Source organism: Anabrus simplex, chromosome 7, assembly GCF_040414725.1.
Source record: "Anabrus simplex isolate iqAnaSimp1 chromosome 7, ASM4041472v1, whole genome shotgun sequence".
Taxonomy (NCBI): domain Eukaryota; kingdom Metazoa; phylum Arthropoda; class Insecta; order Orthoptera; family Tettigoniidae; genus Anabrus; species Anabrus simplex.
In genome coordinates, this window is record NC_090271.1 from 306,584,827 (window position 1) to 306,597,377 (window position 12,551).

Here is a 12,551-nt window from a genome sequence, read left to right on the forward strand (position 1 = left end):
TAATCAAATTGCATGGCTCTTTGCCTTACCCGAGAAACATTCTGATATTCTGAGATGATACACAGGCTATGTTACCCAGAATGATATTATCATCTCAGTCTGCCATTAAGACCAAGTCGTTGGCGTAAGCCAAACTGCTTACTACATTTCCACCTAACTGAATTCCTCCCTGCCACTTCATACCTTGCAGTAGATGATCAATGTAAACCATGAACAACAACATTCTTGTCCAACCCCTGTGAATAACTTGAACCAAAAACTCATTCTACAATCAATTCTCACCGCAGCCCAATTGTCAACATAAATGCCTTTGATTGCTTTTATAATCTACCCTTAATCCCATAATCCCCCAATACAGCCTACATATTTTTGCTTAATACTCTGTCATATGCCTTCTCTAGATCTGCAAACCAAAAATGACTGTCTATTCCTCTTGTAGCATTTTTTCTGTTACCTGGCCCATACTGAAAATCTGATCCTGACAGCTGCTCTGTGGTCCAAAACCACACTGGTTTTCATCCAACTTACTGTCAATCACGGATTGCACCCTCTCTTCCAAAATGTCAGTGAATGCCTTGCCTGGTATACTGATCAATGAAATACCTGGATAGTTGTTGAAATCCTTCCTGTTCTTTTCCTTATAGACAGGTGCAGTTACTGCTTTCAACCAGTTAGAAGGTACCTTACTTACACTCCATGCTAATCTTATTTTATTACTCTATAAAGCCATTTCATCCCAGTCTTCCCACTATATTTCACCATTTCAGGTCTAATTTCATCTATCACTGGTGGAGATGAAGTTAAATGGAGGAAGAAAAGAATGAGGAGAGGATATACACTATACTGGAGTGGTGGCTGAAAAGCAGAAAATGGAATGGGCCTGATCATTTCAAAACAGCTGGAGGAGTACAGTGTGTGGATGTGAGAGAGTACAGTACATCAGTGACAGAATAACGGAAATTAAACTGAGAATGAGCAATAAAGTGAAGGACTTCTTACAAGTATATGTACCTCAGACAGGGAACAAAGAAGAGGATATTGAAGAGTTCCTGGAGAAACTAGAAAAGGAGATAACTGATGTGGAAGCGATTATAATGTGAGACTAAAGACTTCCTCATGAACAATCAAGATTTTATTCTGAACACGCGGAGCGATGTTCTCTGCAAAATGTAAAGAATTTCCACCTTGTTTTCTTGACACAGCAAAAGCCCAAATGCTATAATAAACAACTTGTATTTTGTTGAGATTTTTGACCTTGATGTCCCAGTCTGCTCCAAATTCTGTGATATGGTTAATTCGTGGTCTCACCACCCAAAAATACTAAGTCCTGGAAACCACTGTCACATGAGAGAAAGGAAATATTATTGGGCAGGCTGAAGTGATATTGGCAACGAAAGTGAACGTCCACAAAGGACTAATCATAAATGCTCCCTACTGGGCTTAAATAAGTAATAATACCATTTTGAAATTTTATTTTTAACCATGTAAGTACCTTCATGCTGTCCATCTGAATAAATCTTGCAGTTTTGTATATATTTGTTAACTTAATTGAATGAGTGATCTAATATACTATTGTGGGTATTTTTTGATGTTCTTTTCATGTTTGTATGAAACATTCTCAATTTTGTTTCAGAATGTATTTTGAAACTAAGGAGTGAAGAGTCAGTTGCCTCAGATACCGCTAGTAATGCAACCGGAAGTACATCAAAAGATAATCGCAAGAAGAGCAGGGGGTAGGTTGAAAAGTATTTAGTTAAAAATAATTTCCTGCTGATCGTACTGATGTCTCTTTTATTATTATTATTATTATTATTATTATTATTATTATTATTGAAAATGCATCTTTTGAGGTCAAATAAATTATTATTATTATTATTATTATTATTATTATTATTATTATTATTATTATTATTATTATTATTATTATTGAAAATGTGTCTTTTGAGGTCAAATAAAGGTGGTCTTCAGATTCTCTGGACATATATATTAGTAGACTGAGCTTTCTTCAGAGTCCTCTTATTTAGTTATTTAATTTATTTATTTGTTTGTTTATTTATTTGTTTGTTTCTTTCTTTCTTTCCACCGATCCACCCACCCATATTCAAGCACTTAAATCAAACCATACTTCTGAGTCTTCAAAAATTGACTGGGAATTAAGCTTTTATCATCTTCCTTCTCTCCCAAAACCTCTTCATTCTTTCTGACCTGGCTGCCCTTTCTTCATCAGGTATGAGATATTGTTTTTGTTGCAGACTTTCTTGCTTTAAGTCTTATATGTTTGTTCTTCAAAATCATCTTGTCTTCTCTATTTGCAATTTATTGCATTATAATATTCAACTTTTCTTGGACTTCTTTAAATCATTTTTTTTTTTCTCCAAACGTGGTTAAATAGGTGTTTCAATAGCCTGGTTTCATCTAATCTTGATATATCACAGAAAAAGGCAATTCTCCTTTTTGTGTAATTAATCTTCTCTCACCTCTCCAATAGGCAGGATCGACAACACTCCCCTCGCTCATCCCCTCCTTCTCCTCCCCTCTCTGCAAAACAGTGTGCTACCCCAAAAAACTTTCCACTAGCCTCTCCGTGACCACAGTCCTGAAACAGTGTTTGGAGACAACAGACTACACTTCCATAGACTAGATTAGTACAGAAGTATTTAATTAAGTTAATGCAGTGACATTGAATACTATACTCCGCACGGCTTTACTTCTAAATTGACGTTTTGGCAGATTTTGGCTCTGTCTGGCGGTTATGCGCTGAAGCATAGGCATCCAACCAATCCCAAGCTGCTATTCATATCGATTTATATCGGCAGAGCACGATCTCGAAACCCAGTTGCCAATTCTAATATTTACATTCGCCACGTGGTTAACCTATCTCACTCAGCGTGTTTGGTATGCTTCGCGATCTTTTGCATTTTCCTTCAGTAATTACTGTGTTTTTCATATTGTTGGAGGGTTCTAGTGACTGCGATCAGTAGAGTGTTCCCTTTGTAGGCCATAACCTCCTTCCTGTGCCAGCCATTAGCGGTGAGTGATGTTTTATTTCCTCATTCTATTTTATTCTTAATAATATATTCTCTTGTTAGAGTCAGATGTTGTTAGTAAGTGTAGTTTTTGTGACTTTGTTTTCAATCCATATTCATTAATTTTTCTGAGTACGGTATTACATTTTCCAAGGGCTGTTTACCGCGGTCGTATTGCATCAGCTGTTCTCGCGGGCGTAGCACGCTGGCAACAGAGGAAAGGCGATGCCCATTTGTTTTGCGAAACTTCAATTTAGAAGTAAGGCCGTGCGGAGTATATACAATCATTATTATTTTGTTAATACTTGTTCATATTATCACCAAACCCATCAGTCTTTGACAAGTTTCTGCAACGTAAACATTCTTCTTTTTCTACCGCTTTTTCCCACACCTGTGGGGTCGCGGGTGCGAACTGTGTAGCACATGTGGATTTGACCCTGTTTTACAGCTGGATGCCCTTCCTGACGCCTGCCCTATATGGAGGGATGTAACCACTATTGCGTGTTTCTGTGGTATAATGTCTGAATACCGGGCGAGTTGGCCGTGCGCGTAGAGGCGCGCGGCTGTGAGCTTGCATCCGGGAGATCGTGGGTTCGAGTCCCACTGTCGGCAGCCCTGAAGATGGTTTTCCGTGGTTTCCCATTTTCACACCAGGCAAATGCTGGGGCTGTACCTTAATTAAGGCCACGGCCGCTTCCTTCCAACTCCTAGGCCTTTCCTATCCCATCATCGCCATAAGACCTATCTGTGTCGGTGCAACGTAAAGCTACTAGCAAAAAAAAATAATGTCTGAATATGATCAGAGTGTTGGGATGGACACATACATCCAGTCCCCAAGACAGAAGAATTAATCAGAAGCAATTAAAATCCCTGACCTGGCCAGAAATCAAACCTGGGACCCTCTGAACCATTCAGCCAACGAGTCAGATGTGCAAACAATACTGAACATTTATACGCTTGAACGCTTGATTAAAGTGATTTGATGGATCTGAAGATGTTCTTGTAGAACGAAACATGTCATTCTTTGAATAATAGCTTTTTTTTTTTTTCCAGGATGTTATTGTGTAACAATTTATGTTGAAATTGTGTGTTTGACAGACTGGAAAGATTTTATATTACATTTAACTGAGTCGACACTGCAAAGCATGGCTTCCTACTGGGAGCACATTGGTGACCGGGTCAGAACGGAGGCTGCTATTTCAAGCCTGCAGGAACAAAATTATACAGTATTGCTGAACTCAAACTCATGTAACGTGAAAAGTATGCTAAATAACAACCTCAAACTTATAAATTACACACTGGATAATCTTTAGGGAAGCCGTCTACTCTATCTGTACCTACTACATACTACAGGTGCTATCTATACTCGACTTGTGTATATCTGAGTTACTGCTGAATCGGTATTCCAAACCGTGAGATTGCTGTTCACGGTTTGACATAGAAGGACAAAAATTACTGTAAGAATCACTCACATAATTAGAAATACCTTATTCACTGTCTTTAGGTACATCTGATAATTCATCACAAATATCCATATCTGTTAGCAACTGCACGTGCTGCGCCATGTTGACAGCTGCCGTGAAGCTCCAGGGAATAGCTCGACATTTCCAATATTATTTTGTTAACTAGATGGAGGTTTAAAGAAAAGATGATGATGATGATGGAGCAATAGCTGCCTTGTACTATTTATTCCATGACTATACGGTTTAAAACTTATAATTTTGCCACCAGATCATAAAAACGAGAATCCTCGTAGCCCGTCATGTGCGGTCGGCCGAGAAACCACGAGAATTTTTGGGGCCCGTCACCAGTATGTTAACAAACTTATTTACAATCCCGTTTATGTGATTATGCCTATGAAGTTAGTTTCATATTTTAAAACATAGGTACTTGCAGTATTTTAATCCATAATTTTTTATTCACGTGAAGTAAGCTTGTTTCTAGCATTATAAATTGGATTGGGTAAAAGTACGTACTGGTGTTGATTTAGCCCATTATAAGTGCTATGAAATCAGTGGGTTTGATGTCCGGCTCCATGGCTAAATGGATAGCGTGCTGGCCTTTGGTCACAGGGGTCCTGAGTTCTATTCGGACAGGGTCCGGCATTTTAACCATAATTCGTTAATTTCACTGGCACAGGGGCTGGGTGTATGTGTCTTCTTCATCATCATTTCATCCTCATCATGACGCGCAAGTCGCCTACGGGAGTCAAATCGAAAGACTTGCATCTGGCAAGTTGAACATGTCGTCAGACACTCCCGGCACTAAAAACCATACGCCATTTCATTTCAGTGGGTTTTCTTAAAATGACTCTGGAAGTAGGGAGCTGGCGCAGGGGCTAATGTGCAAGATGGTGGCTATACAGGGCTCTTATAGGACTAACTCTGGCGAGCTGGTGCAGGGGCAAGTGGGCAAGATGGCCGCCACATGCAAACCACTTCTAGCTATGCGCTACAACCTCTGACACTCTGAGACATCATCTTAGGAATACTATCGAAAGAGGCTACTAAAAGGGGCACCTGACTTGAGAGAGAGCATAGTTAGCGAACTCAAGGTCTTTAGTTGAGTCTAGGCATGATGTGTTCTAACCTGTTGTCTATCTAACCTCTCTTGGCCAACTCTTATAGGACACTTCATGCCGAGGTGGTGGGGTCGACCAGAGTAAAGCTCCTCTAGGGACACCCCTTGCCCCAGGTAGAGGCCTAGTAGAGTAAAGCTCCTCCAGGGCACCCCTTGCCCCAGGTAGAGGCTTAGCAGAGTATAAAGCTCCTCTAGGGGGCACCCTTGCCCTAGGTAGGGGCATAGCAGAGTAAAGCTCCTCCAGGGGCACCCTTGCCTTATGTAGGAGCCGAGCCATCTGTGCTGTTGCTGTGTCGGCATTGGCAAACTCGGTATCTTTAGCTGAGTCTAGGCATTATGTGTTCTAAGCTGTTGAATCTCTTGTGCGGCACTTCTGCCTGAGGTGTGGTTGAGCAGAGTAAACACCACTCCTAAGGATTTGAACATGGAGCTGACATAAACTCAAAACTAAAGAGCTTAAGTGCAATTCAAATATCCTCACCCTGATTGAAATGTGTGTACGATAAAGGTGTACTGACTACAGTAAACGTGGAGACATGTACATCTCAGCAGAAAAAATGACTTTGCGAGCTAAGCTGTATTTTCCGATCTGGTGTAGTAAAGGAATACCGACAATATGTTATGACGCAAGACTTGGGAGAACTCTGGGTCTTTAGCTACAGGTCAAAGCTTGTTAGCGGTGATGTTACTAACCACGTGCACTTATTCAACTCTATATAATACTGCTTTGTAATACTACACGATCGTTCGACACAAAGAAGTCTCATACCTCAAGGATTACAACTTCTGACCTATTACTTTTTATCAATCTAACTTTCGGAACTGCAGCAAGAATTGCAAATAGTGACTAAAAGTGGTTCTAGTAGGCTCTAAACTTCTGAGCATAGGTCAGCGGTTATAGGACTTTGATTTGTCTGCTATAAAATAAATTTTCATTATGCAAACTCTTGTTACCTGTTTTTGAAGTTCATTTATAGCGTACAGGAATGCTGATCAAGAAAGAGCTTGTGAACAACAGTGAGTAAAGATGGTGGAAATATAGCGGACGATGCAGTCAAAGCAGTATATAATTATTAAGAGAAGGCATCACAATGGTTTCAAACACAGAATGTAGAATACAGGACACGTTATTTCTTTTTCTTCTTCTTGACCTTATTATCAATATATTGGATCAACATGATGAAAACACTTAGTCCCCAAGCCAGAAAACGTAATCATGCGCAGTTAAAATCACAACCTAGCCGAAAATCAAACCCAAGGTTTTGTTTATGTAGATGAAGTTTATTAAGACGAAAACACTTAGGGCTGATTGCACAAACGATGACTAGTTTTAAGCCTTAGACAACGTCTACCTAAACAACGTCTAAATCGAGCACAATCTTCCATTGCGTAAACAATGTTCAGCCGATGTTTAACTAGGCATCACTTAAAGTTTCAATATTGGTTTGAAAATGGAGATAGAAGTATCCTTCATGCAACACTTTGCCTGTCGCAACCAATGAAATTCTTGATTAATAATTAATTTCATTATGTTCCGTATTCATAATTACCATATATCATAGAAAAGAAAAGAAAGATCCACCTGATCAGTACTAATTTATTATAATTCCTTATGTAACAGAACCGGTTTCAACTCTTTACAAAGTCATCTTCAGCTGTATTATACTCTTACATTAGTTACAATTTTAAGTGTTGTGCCTTGCCAATTAACGTTTGTCACACACAATCTTTTCAATTGTAACTAACGTAAGAGTATAATACAGCTGAAGATGACTTTCTAAAGAGTCAAAACCGGTTCTGTTACATAAGGAATTATAATAAATTAGTATTGTCCAGTTGATTTTTCTTTTCTATGATCGCGCCGAATGCCACTCAGCTGTTTGTCTTCCTACACATTACTCAAATATGGATAAGCATGAGCATGACTTGCCCACAGATAAGAGTATCGCTGTCGGTGGAAATTAAATATAATATTATCGACACTAAAGCGACACGCCACCGTCCGGGGAAGTGTAGCTTTGATTATAACCTTGTTACAGTGAGTGTAATCTACTCATAAATGCGGTAGCTTTGTCGAAGGGAATATGAAGCAGTAGTAATGTGTAACCAAGTGTGTTGTACGTGTCATATAGATGTAGCTTGCATTCTGGAGATTGTAGGTTCGAAATGCATCAACATTACAGTAGACAATTGAAAGTCTCAAGAGTTTTAATTTTTATTTTTTTTTGCCGTTGGCTTTACGTCGCACCAACGCAGATATCTCTTATGGCGATGATGGGACGGTGTCGTGTACCGACCTCCCAGGGACTCGAACCGGCGGACTGCCAGGTGGAAGGCAGCCGGGGTTCGCAGCCGAGTCTTGAGCTCAAGGTGTCGGAGGAGATTAATTAGTGTTAGAATGATGATCAGTGACAGGAGACACCTTGTAGCATTAAGGTAATTGAATAATAATTATGGTCAGATTTAGTTACTGTAAGAAAAGGGAGATGTTTCAAGAAGTTACATGTAATGGAGAGAGCTTGCGAAGTAAGCTTACGAAAGCGTTGACCAAGAGCGGAGACTTGTTGATCACAACAGGATATTTATTGTGTATCGACAAACAGAGCTAGTATGCCAGCGGGCCAGGCGGCCCGCCCGATAACCGACAAAGGAACAAAGCCGAGTACAAGGCTAGTCAGGACCAGTACAGATGCACTTCAGAAAAACAAGGAAAGATGAGGACAAAGTAAGACAGAAGACAGTAGTGCCTAGGTAGCAGCACTTACTGTAACAACTATTGAGAATAGCTACTTGAGGGCGCTAGTGACAAGGTGATCAGTTTGGTAATGCCCGTAAGACCCAACCCCTTGGTAGGAGGTAGGGATAGAACTTTGAGTTCAGGAGCGGAGATATAATCCCTGGCCAAGATGGCGCGGGGCCTTCTCCCAGCTAGTAGTCGTACTTGTCAGAACGAGATTCTGTTGGGGCATAGCCCAAGTGCCGTAGGGCAAGATTCAGATAGACGCGTAGTAGAACAGTAGGCGCGTGGAACAAGCTCGCTCTCTCTACAGATCATTACATTCAGACTTGTAAATATACTGTACATAGTAGTTTTAGTGTCCTCAGTAATAAAGGACAGGGAAATAACTTCTTCTTTTATTTCGGGAGTTGCGGGACGAGTCATACCTACAAATTACCTCCCTACATTCCGCTCGGCAGGACAGATAATACTTCAACATCCAACGGCCTGGTGACCAACCTACGAGATCGTCTCACTGGACAGGTAGGTCACGACAACGGTAAAGCGCTAGGACTGAGAAGGAAGCGGCCGTGGCCTTAATTAAGGTACAGCCCCAGCATTTGCCTGGTGTGAAAATGGGAAACCACGGAAAACCATCCTCAGGGCTGCCGACAGTGGGGTTCAAACCCACTATCTCCCGAATACTGGATACTTCTTGCACTTAAGCGACTGCAGCTATCGAGCTCAGTGAGTTTTAATCTATAATCTTGAACTATGACAATAAAAAATTCAGTGTTCCAAACACCAAAAACCAGTAGCGCAGTACGCATGAGCTCACACGCTAGCATCTTTGACTCTGCAACCATTCAGCTTCAAGAACTTGAAGTAGTTTTCTAAAGTTATGTCCCTATGAATAAAGCACATGTATTAAGCCTTACACCATCTCCCTAGTCCTATCTGTACAATGTGTAGCTGGCATCTTGTTTCAACTTCAGCTTCCACCAAGTTCACCATTAAAACCCTTGTAAGGTTAAGCCTAGGGTTGAATCCAGGGCCTGTGAGGGTAAGCTTAGAGTTGAATCCATGCCTGTTAGGTTAAGCTTGCACTCAGGAAGAGGAGGAGGTAGTCATATACTACTAAGTCTATGAGGAGGAGGAGGAGCCCTTTTAGCATTTAGCCCCTTTACCATTTAGCCTTTGTTTTTGTCCTTTAGCCATTTAGCCCTTTTTGCTCTTTCAACATTTAGCCCTTTGCCTTAATGCGGTTGCTCAGCTCCAAGACCTAAAGTTGCCTTTCAGCGTTATGCCTTATGAATAAAGCATATGTATTAAGTTTTACACCATCTCCCTAGTTCCATGTGTAGCTGCCATCTACACGGGTTTGATTCCTAGTCAGGTCGGTAATTTCATTTAACTCAAACGTTAGGTGATTTGAATTTAACTCACAATCATTTATGATACTTAGCAGTCCTTAGGAAAGAGTGCTGAATTTGATTCCCCATCATGTATAGCACAAAAAATTTTTTTCGGTTGTGAACACAATGTTTTAATCTCTAAGGGCCGGTTGCATAAAAATCGCTAACTGTAGTTCAGTTTTGATCGAAGATCGGAAATGAACTTCGTTCTTTTCTCTGTGTGAGTTGTATAACACTAATCTGAGATCACTGAACCAAGTTCAGTTTTGATCTAAGGTCGACGAAACAGAGTTGACAACATCGCTAAACAAGAGAGATAATTGCGATTGTATCGAATCGAGTTGTATCGAACATGCGATTTAGATAGAAACGATCGATAATTCTCGACGCCATTCGACATTCATTTGTCTGCGATACGTAAACAAAGCCGCAAAATGATGTACTGTGGTGAGACTTTCACACACGTAGGGGATGAACGTCTGGCAGATGCGCTAAATGAGGATACGCATTCAGAAACCGAAAAGACAAATTTATGTAGTTAGTTAGAGAACACGTTGGCAGATATTTATACGTGGATACGAAGACGGTGATTTATGTGATAGGAATCTAATTCAAGAAGACAAACCGACGAACGTCCACAATTGACAGGTAAAATATAATTTAGCTCATATTGCAAGTGATTGTTCCTACGGAAGAGTGGGCCACAATCTGTCTGAGAGCGATCGTGGCATCCTTTGCAACTGGACGCCCTATCGTGAGAGTGGGACACAGTTTTGTTGAGTATAACCTTGAAATGAACTGTTTAAGACGCTAAGTGTCTTAGCCGCGCCTTGTTGCTCTCACATAGGAGAGGAAATATACTCCTGCATGTACTGTGGTGAGTCTTTCACACACATAGGGGATGAACGTTTGGCAGATGCGCTAAATGAATTATGAATCAGTGTTCACAAGATTTTCATTAATCCTGTTCAAGGTGAATTGTAGATTTGAGGTAGGCATAGTGATTGGAATAGTATTACCTTATGCATCACGTATAGTAAGGTATTTACACATATCACTCACACAGGAGAGGAAATATATTCATGCACGTACTGTGGTGAGACTTTCACACACACACAGGGGATGAACGTTTGGCAGATGCGCTAAATGAGGATACGCATTCAGACACTGAAAAGACAAATTTATGTAGTTAGTTAGAGAACATGTTGGCACGTGGATACGAACGGTGAATTATGTGATAGGAATCTAATTCAAGAAGACAAACCGACGAACGTTCGCAATTGACAGGTAAAATACTGCTAACATCTGACATCCAGCAGATACATCATGCCAACCAACAACTACCAAACAGATGAAGAATGTTTTACCTGTACAAAAGCGATCACTACTGACGAAATTACGGTGGAATGCGACCGCTGCAACTCACACGTACACAAGGACTGCTCAACCCTAACACAAGGAGAGTATGACATTCTGAAAAGGAGAAACCGGAAACTCATGTGGTTCTGCACCGCCTGTAAGCGTGCTGCCCAGGTAAAAGAACACGGCTGCATAAACCTAATCGAAGATCTCCAAAAGAGGCTCGACAATTTGAGGGAATACTTGACCCAGCAAATGGAAACCGAGCTAGAAAAGCGAATCAGTAATGCCGTCAGGGCTGAGCTGGAAAACACGATGGGGGCCCGCCACCTATACCAAAAAGAACCAACTGAACCAGAAGTAACAAAAAAGGGAAGGGAAGGAAGTGGAACCAACACCCAAATCAACCATGGAAGAGTCACAACTGCAGTCACAAGGCACAACGAAGCGGAGAAGGAGACAATGCAACAAACCATGCCAGAGGACAAAGTGGTGCGCCACCAGATGGACCAGATGGAGGATATGAATAACAACGGCCAGGAGGACAACGGACACAACAATGCGAATAGTGCAAAAGAAATAAATGACATCTCGCCAGCGGAACAGATAATAATGAACTCGTTCGTAACAGCAGCCAAAATGAGCACGAATGGAGAGAAAGAGAATGGCGATCGCGATAACACGTGGAAGAATGGTGGGAAAAGAAGAATGCAGAAAATGGACGAAGATAGTCTTGTACACAAAACCTCAGACAACAGCGGGATAGACAAGTATAATACTCAGATGACATGGAAGCCTAGACCAACACCTCCACGAAGGAGAAATATGCAAATCCGCCGTCCTAACGAAGCACAAGCAGAAACACCGCCGAGAAAGGAATATGAGTTGGTGCAGGTAAAAACTCCAGACCTGGAATATGCCAATTTTCCGGAGCAAGTTGCCAGCAAATCAAGTAGACAGCAAACTAGACAGCAATACGCAATGATAAGCACAGGTCCAAGAGTTGAAGAATTGCAAGCGGCAAAGAAGAAAGCTTGGCTCTTTATGGGGCGTTTGAGCCCGCACACAACCTCCGATGTCATAAAGAAATACCTCGAAAACAGAGGAATCAAAGACGACGTTACGTGTGAAGAAATAATAACCAATTACGACACGAAAGCTTTCAAAGTGGGGATTCCATTTGATCTAATGGACAGGGTATATGAAGAGGAATTCTGGCCGAAAGGGATTACAATCAAACGTTTTCAATTTCGATCCTTTCGCCCCATGCGAGACAATGGACGCTCCTTCGAATAATTCGGAAAATATAATAGTTGAAGGAAGAAACCAAAACTTAAAAGACGCTTCAAGAAGTCTAAGAATCATGATGTGGAATATAGAAGGGCTAAAAGGTGCAATGAATATGAGCCCGGAAAACTTTCTATTAGGGTACGATATAGCAATTTTATTGGA

At 40.9% G+C, this 12,551-nt stretch overlaps 1 protein-coding gene across 1 annotated transcript in view; it reads left to right on the forward strand.

The window, feature by feature from the left end:
* The window catches only part of Vps13B (vacuolar protein sorting 13B), a 300,908-nt gene that overhangs the window by 13,592 nt on the left and 274,765 nt on the right, over window positions 1-12,551 (forward strand). Inside the window, exon 4 of the mRNA XM_067152027.2 lies at window positions 1,634-1,733. Within this exon, the coding sequence (XP_067008128.2) occupies window positions 1,634-1,733 (100 nt within the window). The remainder of the gene's footprint in view (window positions 1-1,633; window positions 1,734-12,551) is intronic.